The sequence below is a fragment of the Phyllobates terribilis genome, unplaced genomic scaffold, assembly GCF_046119375.1.
Source record: "Phyllobates terribilis strain yellow unplaced genomic scaffold, ASM4611937v1 Scaffold_7__3_contigs__length_470593459, whole genome shotgun sequence".
NCBI lineage: Eukaryota > Metazoa > Chordata > Amphibia > Anura > Dendrobatidae > Phyllobates > Phyllobates terribilis.
Genome location: NW_027362767.1, coordinates 142,591,081 through 142,612,305, shown reverse-complemented (window position 1 = coordinate 142,612,305; position 21,225 = coordinate 142,591,081). Strand labels below are relative to the sequence as shown.

Genomic DNA, 21,225 nt, shown 5'->3' with positions numbered 1-21,225 from the left:
TCCTGACTGTTGCTCGTCCATTACCTCTTCCTCCTCATCCTCCTCCACTTGTTCCTCGGCTCCTGCACCTTCACTAACAGTTTGTCTGGTAACACGAGTTCCCCTCGATCGCTGTAATACACCCTGCCTTGGCACCCGCATGTGTGATGACAGTCTGGAACTTAGAGACATTGTTATCCGTTCCTCCTCTGCCTCTTCCTCTGGACCACCACCTCCTCCCGCAGACTATTCAAAGTGTGCTCCAGCATGTAGATGACCGGAATAGTGATGCTGATGACAGTGATCCTTCATCTGTACCCACTCCACAAACATGATTTGCACCACGTCCGTACTGCATTGGCCCAGGCTATACAACATGACATAGTGCTTCAGGGCTCGTCGCTGCTGCCGCAGTCGCTGCAACATGTGCAGAGTGGAATTCCACCATGTTGGCTCCTCGCATATCAACCGGTTAACTGGTATAGACAAAGACCTCTATATCGATGCAAGTCGATGACCTGTGGGGTGCGAATGGAGGAAGTGAACACACAGCGACCGTGCATTCTGCAGCAGCGCATCCAGGCTGGGATAGTGGCAGAGAAATTGCTGTACCATCAGGTTGAGGGTGTGAACCATGCAAGGCATGTGTGTGAGGTTGCCCCGGCATAGGGCCGCCACCAGGTTCACACCGTTATCGCACACTGCCTTCCCTGGCTCCAGGTTTAGTGGAGATAGCCATTGCTCAAACTCAGCCCGGATAGCTGTCCACAACTCTTGACCTGTGTGGCTGTGATCTCCAAGACATATTAATTTTAAGACTGACTTATTCCGTGTGCTCTAGCTGCACAGTACTGAGGTGGTGGGGATTTGCTCTGCACTATTGGAACGCGTGTCTCATTAAGTCAGAGGTTGAGGGTACAGGTGGAGGCCCTAAAGGAGGTGGAGGAGGCAGAAGCAGTGGAGTGTTGGATACAGAGGTTTGTCCCACAAGCGTTGGGGATTCCAAGACTTGTGGATCAGCCCCTTCCCCGCCTGCCCCTACAGCCACCAGAGTCACCCAGTGCCCAGTCAGCAAGATATAATGCCCCTGGCCATGCTTACTCGTCCAGGTGTCTGTGTTGAATTGCACCCTGGCAGACATAGATTTAGTCAAGGAACGGATGATGTCTGCGACATGCTGGTGTAGCAGAGGCACAGCTTTCTTAGAGAAGTAATGGCGACTGGGCAACTGGTACTGGGGGACTGCAACGGCCATCAGCTTTCAGAAACCAACTGTATCTACCATTTGGAAAGGCAGCATTTCCGTGGCCAACAGATTGGTAGAGTTCAACCTCTTTCGTTTTTCATGTGTAGGATGAAAAAACTTTTACGGGACAACAACTGTGGGACCGAGGACTGGCTGCTGTGCTGAGTGAGGGCGGAGCAGGATGAACATGAAAAATTGCTGAACCATGAGTGAGGTGCAGGTGGAAATGTTATGGTGCATTGAGAAAGATGTGGTGTGCTTGGTGAAGCAAAAACAGCAGGCATGTCCACTTCTGTTCCAGATGGCGGGCTTTCACTCAGTCTGACTGGAGCAGTTAAACAAGTGAATGTTCTCCTGCCGGAGATCTATGTGACAACACTTGGCATGGTGACTGAGGAGGACCCGCTGGTCCGCATTTTATTGCAGTGAGATTGCCAGACTAACGCATGTTGATCACGCATGTGACTGTTCATGCATGTAGTAGTCAAATTATTGCAATTTTTCCCTCTACGGAGTCTTTTTTTGCAAAGTTGGCTAACGTGAGTTGGCTCATCCTTTGCGGTCTCAAAAAAGGCCCAGGCTAGGCAACCATTGCCGCTCCTGCGAGCTTCAGAACCACAACTCCTTCTGGTCACAGACACAATTGTGGCTGAGGATTCAGTGCTCGGCGTGGTTGCATCACTTTGTGTCTGTGTGGTAGGCCGCAACATAACCTCCTCATCCACCACAACCTTCCTCCTCCACCACATCCTCAGATGAGCTACTCAGCTGCGTGCCTCTGGGTTCACACCAAGTGGGATCTACAACCTCATCAGCCTCTCTGTTCTCCCATTTCTCACCCTGAAAGTCACCCTCCTCCTCTTCCTGCCCAGTACAGTGTGCGTGCGCCTCAGGTATCTGAATCTCATCAGGATCCACTCCGCCCACGGGGGTTAGTGTCTGGTGACGATGGTCAGGATTCTGCTCTGTCCATACTTCGTCCAGCCCTGGATCCAACATAAAAAAAATTTGGGCATCGGTGCAGATGCTTTCTTCCTCTTGAGTCTGTGAATCTTTGGAGCAGACCTCTGATTCCCATGGCATAGAATGTGTGAACAGCTCTGAAGACTCACCCATCTGTGGTTCCCTAGTCAGTTGGGTGGTTGGAGAGTTATGACGTGGAAGGAAACAAGGGTATTTGGGTTGCCACCTTTGAGGACTGTACTGTTAAGGTGAAGGAAGAGGAGGAGAGGCCACTTGGTGCAGCGCTTGCCATCCACTGGAGCACATGATCTTTCTGGCCCTCATCGACAAGGTGTACCACTGTGTGGTTGCCAAAGAAAGGGAGTGGAGTAGCTCGTCCATTAACAGAAGTTGTCAGTTGTCTTTGGATAGAAAGTGACGGTGTTGGTTCACTAGTGCTTTCACTAACATTACCACCTACTCCACGTACAACTTAAACACCAAGCCTATTCCCTCTTCCACCACGACCTCGCTTTTTTCCACTCATGTTGCTCAGATAGTGTGATTGGAGTACTCTATTAGCAACAAAATATTAGATTTTTTACTGTGGAGCCCTGGATACAGCAGAATCTCAGCACATAAAAATTACAAGCTGAGATGTGGCCTGCTTTATGTATCACGTTAGTAACAGAGGAAATTCGATTTTTCTCTGTGGCCGAGGCCTGTATACCGTAGAATATATGCGGCAAAAACTTACAAGCTGAGATGTGGCCTGCTCTATGTATCACATTAGTAACAGACGAAATTATATTTTTTACTGTGGATGAGGCCTAGATACAGCTGAATCTCGGCGCAAAAACATTACAGCTGAGATGTGGCCTGTTGTATGTATCACAGAAGTAACAGAAGAAATTAGATTTTTTACTGTGGATGAGGCCTGGATACAGTAGAATATATAGACCAAAAAATTACAAGCTCAGATGTGGTTTGTTGTATGTATCACGGTTGTAACAGAAGAAATTTGATTTTTTTACTGTGGACAAGGCCTGTATACAATAGAATATATGCGCCAAAAAATTACAAGCTCAAATGTGCCTTGGTGTATGTGTCACGGTAGTAACAGAAGAAATAAATTTTTTTACTGTCAATGAAGCCTGGATACAGCAAAATATATGCGCAAAAAAATTATAAGCTCAGATGTGGTCTGTTGTATGTATCACGGTAGTAACAGAAGAAATTTGATTTTTTACTGTGGACAAGGCTTTTATACAATAGAATATATGCGCCAAAAAATTACAAGCTCAGATGTGGCCTGCTGTATCACGGCAGTAACAGAAGAAATTAGATTTTTTACTGTGGATGAGGCCTGGATATAGTAGAATATATGTGACAAAAAATTACAAGCTGAGATGTGGCCTGCTGTATGTATCACGTTAGTAACAGAAGAAATTAGATTTTTTTATTGTGGACGAGGACTGTATACAGCAGAATATATGCACCAAAAAATTACAAGCTGAGATGTGGCCTGCTCTATGTATCACATTAGTAACAGAAGAAATTAGATTTTGTTTACTGTGGATGAGACCTCTATATAGTTGAATATATGCGCCCAAAAATTACAAGCTGATATATGGCCTGCTGTATGTATCACGGTTGTAACAGGAAAAAATTTGATTTTTTTACTGTGGATCCCTGGATACAGCTGAATCTCAGCGCAAAATAATTACAAGCTAAGATGTGACCTGCTTTATGCAGCACGGTAGAAACAGAAAAAAATAGGGTTTCAAAGGTGTACTCCTGCATGGAGCACAATATCAGCAGTGCACAACGGAGTTCTATGCTGAAATGTGGCCTGCTGTCTCTGTCTGGACCACACTGATAGCAAAAATGATTGACGGTCGATTTTACAGCCACACAGGATCCTATCTATCTAAACTATCTGACTTAGAAGAAACAGCCTAGCTAACTATCTCAATCTCTCAGTTTCCAAGAGCAGCGTCGGGAGCAGCCTATCTCCGCTGTTACACTGACAAAATGGTGCTAAAACAACATGTCCGCTCTTTGTATGGAGAGGGACATGTGACTTCAGCAGCCAATGGAACAAGCCCTTGTGTCTGAATGTTGTGGATGGTTCCTGCGCCCAGTAATCCATAGAACGGGGGATATTCGGGAGAAATCTTGGAGGCAATTGCGTGAGGAACAAATAAGTGTGGAGGAGAGAAGGAGGTCTTGGGAGGACCAGAGGTTACGTTAAGGAATATATCGGGAGATTAGTTCAGAGATGTACGGAGGAGAAAGGTTATGGATGGCTTTGTAGGTCAGTGTTAGTAGTTTGAACTGGATACGCTGGGGAAATGGGAGCCAGTGAAGGGATTTGCAAAGGGGGGTAGCTGAGGAGTAGTGAGGCGAGAGATGAACCAGTCGTGCAGCAGAGTGGAGGATGGACTGGAGGGGTGTGGGAGTGTTAGCAGGTAAGCCACAGAGGAGGATGTTGCAGTAGTCGAGGCGGGAGATGATGAGGGCATGCACAAGCAGTTTAGTAGATTGAGGGTTGAGGAAAGGACGGATTCTGGAAATATTTTTGAGCTGGAGGCGATAGGAGGTGGTGAGAGCTTGGATGTGGGGATTGAAGGACATGGCAGAGTCAAGGGTTACTCCGAGTCAGCGGATTGTTGGTACAGCGGAAAGAGTGATGTCATTTATTGTGATAGAAAAATCAGGTGGGAAAGATATGCAAGATGGGGGAAAGATAATGAGTTCAGTTTTGTCCACATTGAGCTTGAGGTAGCGGGATGAGAAGAAGGAGGATATGGCTGCTAGACATGCTGGGATTCTGGACAGCAGTGAGGTGACATCTGGGCCAGAAAGGTAGATCTGGGTGTCATCAACATACAGATGGTACTGGAAGCCATGGGATTATATGAGCTGTCCCAGGCCAAGGGTATAGATTGAGAAGAGTAGGGGTCCTAGGACAGAGCCTTGAGGGACTCCAACAGAGAGGGGGCGGGGTGAGGAGGTAGTGTGGGAGTGGGAGACGCTAAATGTGTGGTTAGAAAGGTATAAGGAGATCCAAGATAGGGCAAGGTCTTTGATGCCAAAGGAAGAGGGGATGTGTAGTAGGAGGCAGTGGTCAACTGTATCGAAAGCAGAGGCCAGGTCAAGAAGAAGGAGTACAGAGAATTGTCTGTTAGCTTTAGCTGTAAGTAAGTCATTGGTGATTTTAGTAAGGGCAATTTCGGTGGAATGGTGGGGGCGGAAGCCAGATTGTCGGTTGTCAAAGAGAGAGTTCGATGAAAAGTGGGAGGAAAGTTCAGCGTGAACGTGTCGCTCAAGGAGTTTGGAGGCAAAAGGGAGCAGCGATATAGGGCGATAGCTGGACAAGGAGATTGGATCGAGGGATGGCTTTTTGAGGATGGGTGTGATTGTGGCATGTTTGAAGGCAGCGGGGAAAGTACCAGAAGATAGTGATAGGTTGAAGAGATGGGTTAGGGATGGGATGAGTGTGGGGGTGAGGTTGGGGTGGAGGTTGGATGAGATGGGGTCGAGTGCACATGTGGTGAGGTGTGATTTGGAGAGGAGATGAGTAAGGTCTCTTTCCTTGATGTTGGGAAGGGAGGTTATGGGGGTAGGGAAATGGTGTGGAAAACAAAGGGGTTGTGGTGGTCGGACAGTAAAGACTTGCCATGTTTGGTCAATCTTGTTTTTGAAGTGTGTTGCAAACTCCTCAGCAGAGATGGCGGAGGTCGGAGGGGGCAGTGGAGGGCGGAGGAGAGAGTTATAAGTGTTGAATAGCTGTTTGGGGTTGTAGGATAGGGAAGATATGAGGGTTGTGAGGTAGGCCTGTTTAGTAGAGGTGAGGGCTTATTTGAATGCGAGTGTTGCTTGTTTGAATGCAGTGAAGTCATCTTGAGTATGTGTTTTCTTCCAACGCCGCTCCACAACCCTGGACGCTTGCCGAAGCTGTTTAGTGAGGTTGTTGTGCCAGGGTTGCCTGTTGACTCGTCGTTCTCTGCCATGCACAAGTGGGGCGACCGAGTCAATAGCTGATGCGAGAGTGGCATTGTAGAAAGCAGTGGCGCTGTCTGTGTCATGGAGTGAGGATATTGATGTCAGTGGTAGAACAGAGTCAGACAGCTCATCATACAGCACCACTGTCCTAGCCAAAGTCCTAAAAAATACAGTAGTGGAAACGCAATCATTTACCGCACTTGACAAAATTGGGCTGATTTTCAGTAAAAACGCTCGGGGGTCCAATCACAAATCCAAATGTGCAATGTTCGTGCCATATTTGAAAAAACCCAACATTTTCCGAACATCTCTAGTAATGATCATAAAGCTGTGGTTCAGAAAAAAAGGAAAAAAAACATATAATCAATTGTGTATAAAAACAACTGTTACAAATAATCAGAAACTTGAAGATCTTTGTATTTCACTTTAGGTAACACACTGGTGGAACAAATCCTTATGGATGAAGATGGTTACCCTCTTCCTCCAGAACTAAAAGGTGAGTGTACATGTCTGTGTACTCATTCATTTTTTTAGGCGGAGAAAAAATCTAAGTGTTTCTTAAAGTTGTTGCTATTTTTTCTTAATTTTTATAAGGGCATTCTTGGGATGACCATATTTAAAGCACATTTTTGTGTATTGTAAATATACAGGGTCGGCCATTTATATGGATACACCTTCATTAAATGGGAATGGTTGGTAATATCAACTTCCTGTTTGTGGCACATTAGTATATGGGAGGGGGAAAACTTTTCCAGATGGGTGGTGACCATGGCGGCCATTTTGAAGTCAGCCATTTTGGATCCAATTTTATTTTTTCAATGGGAAGAGGGTCATGTGACACATCAAACTTACTGAGAATTTCATAAAAAAACAATGGTGTGCTTGGTTTTAACGTAACTTTATTCTTTCATGAGTTTTTTACAAGTTTTATGACCACTTATAAAATGTGTTCAAAGTGCTGCCCATTGTGTTGGATAGTCAATGCAAAAAACTTACATCAACCTGTTGTTGCTGGAGTCTTTATCTCTGAGACTTACATCACCGAAGACAGGTACCTCAGTGACATATACCTCCCATCCAGGACTTTACCTCCTGCTTTCCTACATATGACCCCTGTCTGCCTAAAGCTGGGGGGCTGTGCACCTTCAGCCATCAAACAGGGAATACTTGAGAGGGTATCAGTGTTGCCATGAAGCATTCCTGGGCTTTGTTCCACATGAAACCTAAAATCTTGCAAAGCCAAGAACCACTAAGTTACCCAAGCATTGTTCCCCTTTCTCCCCACATCCATCTTAGTGGGATATGGTTGGACACTAGCATAAATTTCCAGCCCAACATGTAATACCTTAATGCATCCAGTGTCCTTTTGATGGCCAAGCACTCTTTTTCTATGATAGAGTAGTATTTCTCACATGGGGAAAGCTTCCTACTCAAGTTGATTATTGGGTGTTCTTCCACATTAATTTCCTGTGATATGACAGCTCGCAGTCCAACATCTAACACATCTGTCTGAACTATGGATTCTTTTGCGAAGTCTAGAGCTACCAACACTGGCTGCCTACAGAGGGCTAGCTTTAGTTCCTGAAATGCCCTCGAGGTTTCCAGTGACTGACGCGCCCCCTGGGCCGTGTGTGGGGGAATACCCGGAGCTGGGTCTCTGTGTAATGCTGGGGGTTTGTAGTCTCCGTGGCGGCGACCCGGTCCCGTGGCTCAGGGTGGTCAAACCAGTGGCGGATCTGTTTATTTGGTTTTTAATGTTTAAATGTCCGACTACGCCACCCGTGGATTGCGGTCACTGAGAACCGCCGCTGCGGAGCAGACCGCTGAGGCTGATGTTGGGTGCGCAGCAGAGGGTAGTATAACTTCCCACGGGAGGAGTATAGCCTCAGGGCAGCATGTGTAGATGGTGAGGGTTGTGGTGCATGGGCGCAGCAGAAATGACTCCGAGTCCGTGCAGTGCAGTTCAGGGTCTTTACTGTTGGTAATGGAGAAGGCCCTGTCGGGAGTACTGGCTAACATTAGAGGCCTGGTCAGTCTGTGAGCAAACAAGAATCCCCCTGGCCAGGTGGAGGTGTAGGCCTTCCCGTCTGACTGCACTCTTCCTGGCTACCTTGCTGTAGTCGTGTAGTAGCCCACGTCCCTGAGTGTACCATGTGGTGCTCACCCGTATGGCTGGTGACTTGGGGCCTTTGGTACCTTCGCTCCTCGATGGCGGTGCCGGTCCCTTGCGTGTGACTGAGCCTCCGGGCTTCCTATGGCCAGAGGACCTGAAATCCCCTGCCAGGTGGTTTCTGCTGCTGGATGTGGATATCCTCACAGCCTCGGACTCCGGTGTCCGGTTCTCTGCTTCTTCTGCCAGGATGAGCACTATCAGCTCCAATCCCTGGCTCTCTGCTCCTGTGTTGACTCCAGAGCTCCTTGCTCTGACTAGACTCGACTAGACTCGACTCGACTCCTCTAACCCCACCCCAGATCCAGTTTATAAAGGGCAGGTTCCTCCCCTCCCTGGACTGGGGCAGGAGGCGTTGCATGCAACAGTGCTCCTGACCAGGAAAACCCATGCTCGCTCTCAGACATGGTATTTCTACCACTGTGGCAACCAGACCCCCTGGGGTGCCACATTCCCCCCTGGTAAATTTTAGTACTCCGGGACAAAACACATTTTATGAAAACATACATAACAGGGTATAAGCAATAACACATCAACATATGTACAAGGAGTTCAGTCTTTATAGGTCACGGCGCTTCCGTAACCAGGTGTCCATGTCACCCAAAATGTATTTTGAGGGACCCGTCCCAAACCCTCCACGTAGGCCCTGGGGTGGCTACAGGGCATCGATGATCCGGCGTTGGACCACGTCTTCAGCCACCTCCACGGGTTTTTGTTCTGTGGTCCGGACAAAAGGGGCACTTAACAGGTGCAACTATTTACAAGGTACAGTTCTGGTTATTCATTGTCCATAACCTGTCAGTCCATAAACCCTGTCGGGTAACTTGAGAAACATAATTATTATTCATGCAACAAACATAAAACATTTCAACATTTACAATATACAGGTATATATAATTTTTTTTAGATTCTCCAGCGAGCGGGCATCTGACCTCTAGTGCTCCTGGTGGACCTACGCAACACACTATCTGGTGGTGTTCTTTCTGGGTCCACTGTTTCCACCCCTTGTGTAGTGGGCTCGCTAGTGTCTGTGACTCACCCCCTGGGCCGTGGGGCACTCGGGACCGGTCTTCAGGGCAATGCTGGGAGTAGTATTGGCGACCCCGTCCCGTGGCTCAGGGTGGTCAGACCAGTGGTAGTCTATGATGTGCTGTAGGTAATGTCCGACTACGCCACCCGTGGATTGCGGTCAGGGCTAACTGCCGCTGCAGTGCAGACCGCTGGGGCTGATATAAATGTGCAGCACTGAATAGTTCAACTCCCCACGGGAGGAGTATGGCCCCAGGGCAGTGTATATAATGGATGATGGAGGGGATGATTCCGACCGCGTTAGCCAGGAAACGGAGGCCTCTTAAACAGTTCAGGGTCTTTATTAGAACAGGTAATATGACCCAGAAACAGGCCCAGCTAGGAGGGGGCCTAGATGTCTGAGAACAAGTGGAAAGCTGGCCCTGGTCAGGGTGAGGGTGTAGGCCTACCATGCTCTCTGTGCTCCTTCTGGCTATTTCCCTTCTGGTAATGTAACAGCCCACGTTCCTGAGCTCACCATGTCCTCTCGCCCGTATGGCTTGTAACTTGGGTCCCTTTCTACTCCCGGCCTGGTACGGCATTGCTGGTCCCTTCTGCTGTGGCGGAGCCTCCCGGCTTCTTAGGCCAAGGAACATACAGTCCCCTGCGGACTGGTTATCTGCTGTAGGACCTGGAATCCTCCCAGCCTCAGACACCAAAGTCTGGTAGATTAGTTGCTTTATCTGCCAGGACAGGCTCACTTGGCCTTTGTCCCTGGCTCCTACTGCCACACGTCCTCTTAAGCTGCAACACAACTGTCTGTTCCTGCTTTGGGACACTTCTCTATCCAGAGACTGGTTGTCCAGTTCTCCCTAACCCTGCCCCAGCTCCAGCTTTTATAGGGGCAGCCTGCTCCCCCTACTGGTCTGGGACAGGAGGTGCTGCATGCTAATGATCCTTGACTAGAGGACCTCCCCCTTGCTCTCAAACACAGCTTTATTATATTTGTGGCATCCAGGCCAGGGTGACACATCTGCACTACAGGTGTTTGGAGATGTTATGGGTAGGTTGGGCAGCTTTCTGCATACTCTCTGGCTTACCACGGGCACGGCAGGCTCACTACTAGCAGAGGGTTGATTCTCCTGGGCTGCTGGTATGGAATCTTCTGCCTCCGGGGCCGGTTGCTCTTCCAACACTACTTGCTCTTCTGTAGGCCCTTGAGGGGCTGGCTGGAAAAAGGTAAGGATGGGTACCACAATAGAGTTGTTAATTTGTGTCCAGGACCGGGGAAATTCTCCGAGTACTGTACTGACCATTTCTTCCCTTTCCTCTGTGGGTGGAGGGCTATCTTGGTCTTCATCAGTGCTTTTCAGCTGCTCGGGACACTTCTTCAGGTGGCCTCTGGAGACAGTGGCTGTGGTCTCTCCTCCATCCTTACTGATAATGCATACTTTCGGATTTTCATGGCTTGAGGGCAGTACTGTGTACGGGTCTTTCTCGCACTGGTCATCCAACTTATGGAGCCGCCTCTTCCTCTTCAAGACCTGCTCTCCGGGTGCCAGGGTAACAGCGGTAGCATGCTGGATGTAAGTCCTCTCTTGCCTTTCTCTTGCTTGAGACAGACTTCTCTCAACACTCTCCTGCACTTTCCGGTACTGCTGCTGCCGTTCTGTATCCCAGTCTGCCTCTGGCGAGGTGTCCTCGGGTGTCAGGACTCCCATATCCAGGTCAATAGGCAGCTTACCAGGTCTTGCTCTCATTAGGTAAGCCGGGGTGCAGTTGGTGGATTTTTCTGGGATGTGGTTATACAAGTCCACCAGATCAGGCAGTTTTTCAGGCCACAGACTGCGTTTTTCCAGGGGCAACGTTTTCAGCAAGTCTATCACCACCTGGTTCATCTTCTCTCACAATCCGTTGGTTTCGGGGTGATAGGGCGTTGTCCTTATCTTCTTGCAGCCATACAGGTTGCAGAACTCCTGGAAGACCACCGCTTCGAAGGCTGGACCTTGGTCAGTCAACACTTGCTCCGGATACCCGTGTGGACGGCAGAAGTTCTGCTGGAAGGCTCTATCTGCCGTCTGAGCCGTTAAGTCTTTGACAGGGACCACCACCAGGAACCGGGAGTAGTGGTCTACGATGGTGAGGGCGTAGACGTACCCGGACCTACTTGGAGCCAGCTTCACATGGTCCAGGGCTACCAGTTCTAGTGGCTGCTTGGTGATGATGGGCTGCAGGGGAGCCTTCTGGCTGGCACGGTCCTTTCTTCTCAGGTTGCACGGGCCGCAGTCTCTGCACCATCTCTCAATGCCCCCTCTCATGCCTACCCAGAAGAACCGTTCACGCAACAGGAACTCCAACTTCTTCCATCCAAAGTGCCCTGCTCCGTCGTTGTATGCCTCCAGGACCATAGCCGCGTCTCGTCTCGGGACCACTACCTGCCAGGTCAGCTCATGTGTCCGGGAGTTGACAATTCTCCGGCACAGCTTCCCCTTGTAGAGAAACAGTTTACTCTTCTCATTCCACAGCTGTTTGGTCTCTTCCGGAGCGTCTGGGTTAAGGCGGGCATCAGCGTGTGTCAGCATCTCTTTTAGCAGGCGGATGGCTGGGTCACTGTCAGCTGTAGTGGGGTAAGGGATTGAATGTGGCAGAGTGCTTGTCCCTTACACAGTGGGAACACTGGGTAATCCCATGACGGTGGAACGCAGGGAGTTCAATCTCTTCCAGTTCTTCTGGATCTTCCCCTCCGTCCGGCAAGTTCGGCATCCTGGACAGGGCGTCTGCGTTGGCATTTGTGCGTCTCGCCCGGTATTTGATGGTAAACTCATAGTTGGAAAGCCTGGCCATCCATCTTTGCTCCAGGGCACCAAGTCTTGCAGTGTCCAAGTGTGTCAACGGGTTGTTGTCCGTGTACACAGTGAACTTGGCAGAGGCAAGGTAATGTTTGAAACGTTCCGTCACTGCCCACATCACTGCCAGGAACTCTAGCTTAAAGGCGCTATAATTCTCAGGGTTTCTCTCTGTGGGCCGTAGTTTTCGGCTGACGTAAGCAATTACCCGCTCTCTGCCCTGCTGGATCTGGGATAGTACGGCTCCCAGCCCCACGTTACTGGCGTCCGTGTGGAGGATGAAAGGCTGGCCGTAATCAGGGTAAGCCAGAATCTCATCCCCCATGAGGGCCATCTTCAGCTGGCGGAAAGACTCCTCTTCCAGCTTGTCCCACCTGAATGGCGGCTTTTGATTCTTGGTCTTTGACTGACCTAACAGGAGGTCTTGCATAGGGGCTGCCATTTTGGTGAACCCGGGGATGAATCTTCGGTAGTAGCCTACCAACCCGAGGAACTGCCGCACTTCCTTTTTGCTGGACGGTCTTGGCCAGTCCTTAATCACTGTGATCTTATCAGGGTCTGGAGCTACTCCGTCAGCACTCACCACGTGTCCCAGGTACTGTACCTTTGGTTTCAGTAGATGACACTTGGAGGGTTTTACCTTTAGGACGTAGACTGCCAGGGCGTCAAACACCTCTGCCAGGTGTTTCAGATGGTCCTCATATGTTTTGGAATACACGATGAAATCGTCCAGGTATAGCAGGACCGTCTCGAAATTCCTGTGCCCCAGACAGCACTCCATCAACCGCTGAAAGGTTCCTGGTGCGTTGCAGAACCCGAACGGCATACAGATGAAGTTGCTGAAACCCATCGGGGTGGTGAACGCGGTCTCCTCCTTGTCTGCCTCTGCTACAGGAACCTGCCAGTACCCGCTAGTAAGATCTAAAGTGGAGAAGAAGTTAGCAGACTTTAATGCAGCTAAAGATTCCTCTATCCTAGGTAATGGGTACGCATCTTTGTGTGTGATATGGTTGACCTTTCTGTAATCTACACACATTCTCATGGTGCCATCTTTCTTTTTCACAAGAACTAGTGGAGCTGCCCAGGGGCTACAGCTGTCCCTGATTACCCCAGCCTCCTTCATTTCTCGCAACATTCCCTTGGCATTCTGATAGTGTGCAGGGGGTACAGGTCGGTATCTTTCCTTTATGGGTGGATGGTCTCCCGTGGGGATGTGGTGTTCTACCCCCTTTACTTGCCCAAAGTCTAGCGGGTGTTTGCTAAAGACTCTTTCGTACTCTTGAACCACCCGGTAGACTCCCTGTTTTTGGTGTGAGGGAGTGGAGTCAGTGCCCACATGCCGCTTCTGACACCAGTCCTCCATTTGTTTCTTGGAGCCGTTACCCTCCTCTGGTTGAGATGGAGGCAAGGGTTCCACGGCCTTTACAGAGTTTTGGTTAACGGTGAACAATTTGGCTAGAGTGGCATACCGGGGCAAGTATACTTCTCTTTCCCCAATGTTTAGGATGCGGACGGGTAGCCTCCCATGGCGCATATCGACCACCCCCCGCGCTGTCAAAATGGTGGGCCTACTGTCTGAGTAGACGGGTTCTACCATGGCTTGGTAGTCCCTTCCTCTTAACCCGATTGCAGTCCGGCCCCAGATCATCATCTCACTTTTTGGGGGCATGGCGATAGGGAACGGGTCACTCATCCTAACACTACCAATCTCACCACCAGGCAGTTCTACCTGTTGCCTTTTCATCAGGGCTCTGATCTCTTTTTGTAGGACACGCTGCTGGCTGGAGCTGACGTTCATCGCAACCTGCTGTAATATGACAATTATCTCTGCAAGACAATTTTCAATAACATTAGTACCCAAGGTTATCTTAGGGTGGCTTTCACGACGGTCAATGTCCACAATAATCAGTCCTTGCGCTGGCAGTTCAACTTTACCAATTTTTATGGTCACCTCCTTGAATCCCACCTGCGGCACGGGCTGACCATTGCTGGCGATGATGCTCAAATCGTTATCTGGGTAGCGGGTAATATCTGAGTCATTCCAGTACCGCTTAAAAAGCACATAGGGGATGGTGGTTACCTGTGACCCGGTGTCCAGTAGTGCACTCATAGGAATGCCATCCAGCACCACAGGCAAGACCGGTCGTTCCCCTACGTACTTATCACGCCAGCTCGATGGGCCTGATGGTCTTATCCCTGGGGATCGGCCCTCTGCCCCAGGTTGGGCCCGTTTAAATGACAGTACCTTGCCATATGTCCTGGTTGGTTGCAGCGGCGGCAGATGGGTTGTCCGTCCTGGTCGTAGCGGTCGCTGGGCCTTCCTCTGGACGATGGGATCCTCCTCTGTCGGCGCCAAGGGACGTCCTCCAGACTGGAAGCCAGCTGGATCTTTCCTGGAGGGGACACCTGTAAAGACTGCACAGTTCTGGTTAGCGCGGCAACGCTTTTGGTCAGCTCTTGGACCTGATGGTGCAGGTCTGCAGCCGGGGCTTTGTCCAAAGCCTGTGCATCAGCTCCCACAGGCTCTGCAGACAAGGGCGCCGCCTCCTGGTGATAGGTGATAGAAAGGCGCCTGTGGGTTACAGCGCCACCCGGTGCCGGTTCTCGGAGCACCCGGATGGCTCTGTCTTTAAACTGCGCAAAGTCCAAATCAGGGTTCTGCAAGGCCATTACACGCAACTGGGTTCGGTGGGCGCTGGACTGTAGACCCTCAATGAACTGTTCAGTCAACAGCTTATCCTCATTCCGCACTCTGTCAGGGTCTGCCTGCTTAATGGCTCTAAGGGCCTCCTGCAAATTCAAAGCATAGTCCCGTATACTGTCTTGTGCCCGCTGTTTGCACCCATAAAATTTTAGCTTGATCTCTGCTGAGGTGCGGGTATCAAAAGTGTCCTTTAGACGGGCCAATATTTCCTTTACAGTCCCCTTTTCCCTGGCTGACCACGACTTCACTTCTCTTTGGGCTGCTCCGATTAACTGGCCTATCAGGAGGCTCACTTTTGTTCCTCGGACAGGGGGTATACTTTGAATAGGCTCTTCAGTCTTTCTTTAAAGTTGCTCAAGGTATGCGACTCCCCTGAGTACTGGGGTAACCATGCCGCTCCGGTGATATACGGCATCGTGAACGGCATCACTGCGGCAGCAGCCGCGCTGGCGGTGGGAGCTCCCTCCATTCCTGGTGTCTTCCTCCCCCCTAGTTAACCGTGGCCTACCTTCCGTTGCTTTTTCTCCGTAGGCCGCGGCTCCGCAGTCGATCGACGGTGTCGAGGACCTTGCGTCGCGCGCTGGTGATGTCGGCGTCCGCTGGGCTCCTTCCAGGACCTTGCGCAGCGTCAGTACGTAAGGCGGGGCTTTAGCTCTTGCGCGCTTTTGGGGTCCACGCCCCTCTTCTTCCTGCGCGGCGTCCCAAAAATGGCGCCCAATGGCGGGAAAATGGCTGCGGATGGCGGGAAAACGGCTGCGGATGGCGGGAAACTTCACCACGGTAGGTATCACAGTCTTTCTTCAGGCACGCAGTACCCGGTGGTTGCGGGCACGAAATCCTGCCGACTACGCCAAAGTTGACGCGCCCCCTGGGCCGTGTGTGGGGGAATACCCGGAGGCAGGTCTCTGTGTAATGCTGGGGGTTTGTAGTCTCCGTGGTGGCGACCCGGTCCCGTGGCTCAGGGTGGTCAAACCAGTGGCGGATCTGTTTATTTGGTTTTTAATGTTTAAATGTCCGACTACGCCACCCGTGGATTGCGGTCACTGAGAACCGCCGCTGCGGAGCAGACCGCTGAGGCTGATGTTGGGTGCGCAGCAGAGGGTAGTATAACTCCCCACGGGAGGAGTATAGCCTCAGGGCAACGTGTGTAGATGGTGAGGGTTGTGGTGCATGGGTGCAGCAGAAATGACTCAAAGTCCGTGCAGTGCAGTTCAGGGTCTTTACTGTTGGTAATGAAGAAGGCCCTGCCAGGAGTACTGGCTAACATTAGAGGCCTGGTCAGTCTGTGAGCGAACAAGAGTCCCCCTGGCCAGGTGGAGGTGTAGGCCTTCCCGTCTGACAGCACTCTTCCTGGCTACCTTGCTGTAGTCGTGTAGTAGCCCACGTCCCTGAGTGTACCGTGTGGTGCTCACCCGTATGGCTGGTGACTTGGGGCCTTTGGTACCTTCCGCTCCTCGATGGCGGTGCCGGTCCCTTGCATGTGACTGAGCCTCCGGGCTTCCTATGACCAGAGGACCTGAAATCCCCTGCCAGGTGGTTTCTGCTGCTGGATGTGGATATCCTCACAGCCTCGGACTCCGGTGTCCGGTTCTCTGCGTCTTCTGCCAGGATGAGCTCTATCAGCTCCAATCCCTGGCTCTCTGCTCCTGTGTTGACTCCAGAGCTCCTTGCTCTGACTATACTCGACTAGACTCGACTCGACTCCTCTAACCCCACCCCAGATCCAGTTTATAAAGGGCAGGTTCCTCCCCTCCCTGGACTGGGGCAGGAGGCGTTGCATGCAACAGTGCTCCTGACCAGGAAAACCCATGCTCGCTCTCAGACATGGTATTTCTACCACTGTGGCAACCAGACCCCCTGGGGTGCCACATGACCACTTAGCCACAGCCGGCTTCATACCTTTTAGGAGGTCAGTAAGAGGGGTTGCTATCACAGCAAAGTTAACACCACTAATTAGGAGGGCACCATCTATTGTTCGGGATCTACCCCTAGCATATCAAAACATAGTACACATGTCAATCGGTATATTCTTCTGTATATGTGTGTCAGGATCTATATGTTTTGAATAAATTGATATATATTTATGGTAAATTATTCATTGTTGATTATTTGGGTGATCACCGCTAGTAAGCATATCGCCTTTTTTCTTTGATTGACATCACAGCAAAGTTAGGGACAACTTTGTGATACCCCATGATTCCCAGGAACGCTCTAATCAGCTTTTTCGTGAGGGGTCGTGACTAGAGATGAGCGAATCCGTGGATGTTCGGGTTCGCCGGTTTCAACCGAACATACAGTAAAATGTTCTTTTCGGGTCTGAACTTGATGTTGAACTTGACCTTGGACCCAAACCTAATAGAAGTCAATGGAGACACGAACTTCAGTGTTTTAAAATAGCTGTAAAATGGTCATAGTCAGGGCTAGGGGGCTGCAAAAGGAAGCTAAGTGCGGGTAAGAGCAGTACAATTGCCCTGCAAACAAATGTGGATAGGAAAATTAGTTAAAGTGTTTTTTTCACCATAGCAATCATGGTAAAATAGGAAGTAAATGAATAACATAAAACATTTTAACAGTGCCCTCACAGAGACTAAGACTTTCTACTTCCAGTCCAGTTAAAAATGTCACCCACAGAGCATGGGGCACAGTACCCCTACATTACCAGCTTACAAATGTCACCCACAGGGCATGTTTCCACATATATCCCACAGAAGCTGATAATAAATTTCACCCACAGAGCATGGGCCAGAGTACCCACATAGAATCTTATTAAAAATTTCACTCACAGAGCATGTTTCTGAATTTCACCCCACAGCTCCATAATTTCACCTCCAGTAGCATACAAGCAGCCGCAGATAAAAGGCTTGTAGTTTAATTCTGGATACAGCTGGCGGTCAACTGTGAGGCTTGCTATTCCCAGTCCCAGCCCCTTTGCCTTGGGACGCCTCCCAATGCTCTTGTCTTAGGGTGCCGGGGGCCCGAAGTGTTTCCCTTGAAAAAATTAGTGCTTAAAGCAGGCAACCACGCCTGAATACTTGAGATAGGGATAATGGAATTGTACTCTGTTTCTATTTTCTTGTTTGTTCAAACTGGGGACATGATTGAGAGGGGACCTGGAGGAACACAAAGGGAAGGAACTGGACGCACTCTCAGCCATCCATGGTTCCTGCTACCCCCATCATCCACGTCGGCTGCCCTGAGGCCATACCCCTCCCGTTGGGGGTTATACTATCACGCTGCACAATCCTACCACCGGCCTCAGCGGTCTGCCCTGCAGCAGCAGCTCCCTGGCTGCACTCAACGGGTGGCGTAGTCGTCCAACATCTACCGCTAAAACAGCGCCACTTAGTCTGACTCCCTGGGCACGGACCGGATCACCGCCACGAGACTACAACCCTCAACAGATCCGGCTCCGGGTAAGCTCCCGCGTGCGCAACGCAGCGCGACACAGGCCCAGGGGCGCGTCTACTTTTGGCGTAGTCGGCAGGATCTCGTGCCTGCAACCACCGGGTACTGCGTGCCTGAAAAAGACTGTGAAAACTTACCCATGGTGAAGATTCCCGCCATCCGGCGCCATCTTCCGCTTTCTTCCCGCCATCGGTGGAGTTTTCCCGCCATCCGGCGCCATCTTTGGCCTTCTTCCCGCCATCCGTGGAGTTTTCCCGCCATTGGACGCCATCTTGAGGACGCCACGCGGGAAGAAGAGGGGCGTGGACTCCGAAAACGCGCGAGAACTGAAGCCCCGCCTCACGTCCGGACGTTGTGTAAGGTCCTGGAAGGAGCCCAGCAGACGCCGACGTCACAGGAGCGCGACGGAAGGTCCTCAACCCTGACGATCCACTGCGGAGCCGCGGCCTACGGAAGAGGATCATCGCAAGGTAGGCCACGGTCCACTAGGGGGGAGAAGGATGTCGGATACGGAGGAGAGCTTCACCGCTCCAACCCCCGCCAGCGCCACCGCTGTTGCGGTCATGCCTTTCACCATGCCCTATATCCCGGGGGCAGCCTGGCTACCCCAGTACTCAGGGGAGTCACATACCCTGCAGGACTTTAGAGAAAAACTGGATAGCCTCTTCCAGGTGTACCCCCTCACAGAAGAGCAAAAAGTAAGCATCCTGGTGGCCCAATTAACCGGGGCAGCCCAAAGGGAGGTAAAGTCCTGGCCACCTGGGGGGAGGACTGTCGCAGGGATACTAACCCGGCTGAGGGACACCTTTGATACCCGCACCTCAGCCGAGATCAAGCTTAGATTCTACGGGTGCAAACAGCGGGCACATGAGAGTATAAGGGACTATGCCCTGAACCTACAAGAGGCCCTGAGAGCCATTAAGCAGACCGACCCTGACGGCGTGGGAGACGAGGACAGGCTGTTAACTGAACAATTTATAGAGGGTTTATATTGCAATGCCCACCGAACCCAGTTGCGGGCAATGGCCTTACAGGACCCTCATCTGGGATTTGCACAGTTCAAGGACAGAGCCATCCGGGTGCTCCGAGAACCGGCACCAGGTGGCGTTGTGACCCACAGACGCCCCACTACCACCTACCACCAGGAGGCGGCGCCCTTGTCGGCAGGGCCTGTGGGAGCTGATGCGCAGGCTTTGAACAATGACTCGGCTCCAGACCTGCACCATCACGTCCAAGAGCTAGCTAAAAGCGTTGCTGCGCTAACCCGAACTGTGCAGTCTTTACAGGTTTCCACTCCAGGGAAGATCCAGCTGGCATCCGGACCGGAGGACATCCCGTGGCGTCGACCAAGGAGGACCCCACCGGCCAGAGGAAGACCCAGCGACCGATACAACGAGGACGGACGACCCATCTGCCGCCGCTGTAATCAACCCGGACATATGGCAAGGTACTGTCCTTTAAACTGGCACAACCTAGGGTAGAGGGCCAACCCCTAGGAAAAAGATCATCAGGCCCATCAAACTGGCGCGACAAATATGTGGGAGGACGTCCAGTCTTGCCTGTGGTACTGGATGGCATTCCTATGAGTGCCCTACTGGACACCGGGTCACAGGTCACCACCATCCCGTACGTGCTCTTCAAGCAGTACTGGAATGACTCGGATATTACCCGCTACCCTGACGACGACTTGAGTATCATCGCCAGCAATGGTCAGCCCGTGCCACAGATCGGATTTAAAGAGGTGACCATTAAAATTGGTAGAGTTGAACTGGCAGCACAGGGACTGATCATTGTAGACATTGACAAACACGAGAGTCACCCAAAGATAACTCTAGGAACTAATGTAATTGAAAATTGTCTTGCAGAGGTGATTTTCCTTTTACAGCAGGTTGCCAAGAACGCCAGCTCCGGCGAGCAGCGAGTGCTCCAAAAAGAGATCCGGGCACTGATGCGATGGCAACAGGTGGAACTCTCCGGCGGTGAGATTGGTAGCGTGAGAATGTGTGACCCTTTCCCTATTGCCATGACCCCAAAAAGTGAAATGATGATTTGGTGCCGGGCAGCTATTGGTCTGAGAGGTAGAGATTACCAGGCAATGGTAGAACCAGTTTACTCAGACAGTAGGCCCACCATCTTGACAGCACGGGGGGTGGTTAATGTACGCCATGGGAGGGTGCCCGTTCGCATAATCAATATCGGGAAGAGGGAAGTGTACCTGCCCCGGTATGCCACGCTAGCCAAATTATATACCATTAACCAAAATGCTATACAATCTGTGGAACCCTTGCCTCCATCCCACCCGGAGGAAGGTAACGGTTCTAAGAAAACAATGGAGGACTGGTGTCAGCAACTACATTTGGGTACTGACTCCACTCCCTCACATCAGAAACAGGGAGTCTATCGGGTGGTTCAAGAGTACGAGAGAGTGTTTAGTAAACACCCGTTAGACTTCGGGCGAGTCAAGGGGGTAGAACACCACATCCCCACGGGAGACCATCCTCCCATAAAAGAGAGGTATCGACCCGTACCCCCTGCACACTACCAACACGCCAAGGGGATGCTTAGAGACATGAAGGAGGCTGGGGTGATCAGGGATAGCTGTAGCCCCTGGGCAGCTCCACTAGTCTTAGTCAAAAAGAAAGACAACACCATGAGGATGTGTGTAGATTACCGGAAAATCAACCGTATCACACACAAGGATGCGTACCCCTTACCAAGGATAGAGGAGTCTTTGGCTGCTTTAAGATCTGCTAACTTCTTCTCTACCTTGGATCTCACTAGTGGGTACTGGCAGGTTCCTGTAGCAGAGGCGGACCGGGAGAAGACCGCATTCACCACCCCGATGGGACTTAGCGAGTTTACCTGCATGCCGTTCGGACTCTGCAACGCACCAGGAACCTTCCAACGATTAATGGAG

General features: G+C 50.8%; 1 protein-coding gene across 3 annotated transcripts in view; it reads left to right on the top strand.

The window, feature by feature from the left end:
• LOC141153993 (uncharacterized) overlaps positions 1-21,225 on the top strand; it is an 802,172-nt gene that overhangs the window by 522,086 nt on the left and 258,861 nt on the right. For all 3 annotated transcript variants that reach the window (XM_073639352.1, XM_073639353.1, XM_073639351.1), the window contains one exon: positions 6,606-6,671. In XM_073639352.1, coding sequence (XP_073495453.1) covers positions 6,606-6,671 — 66 coding nt within the window. The remainder of the gene's footprint in view (positions 1-6,605; positions 6,672-21,225) is intronic.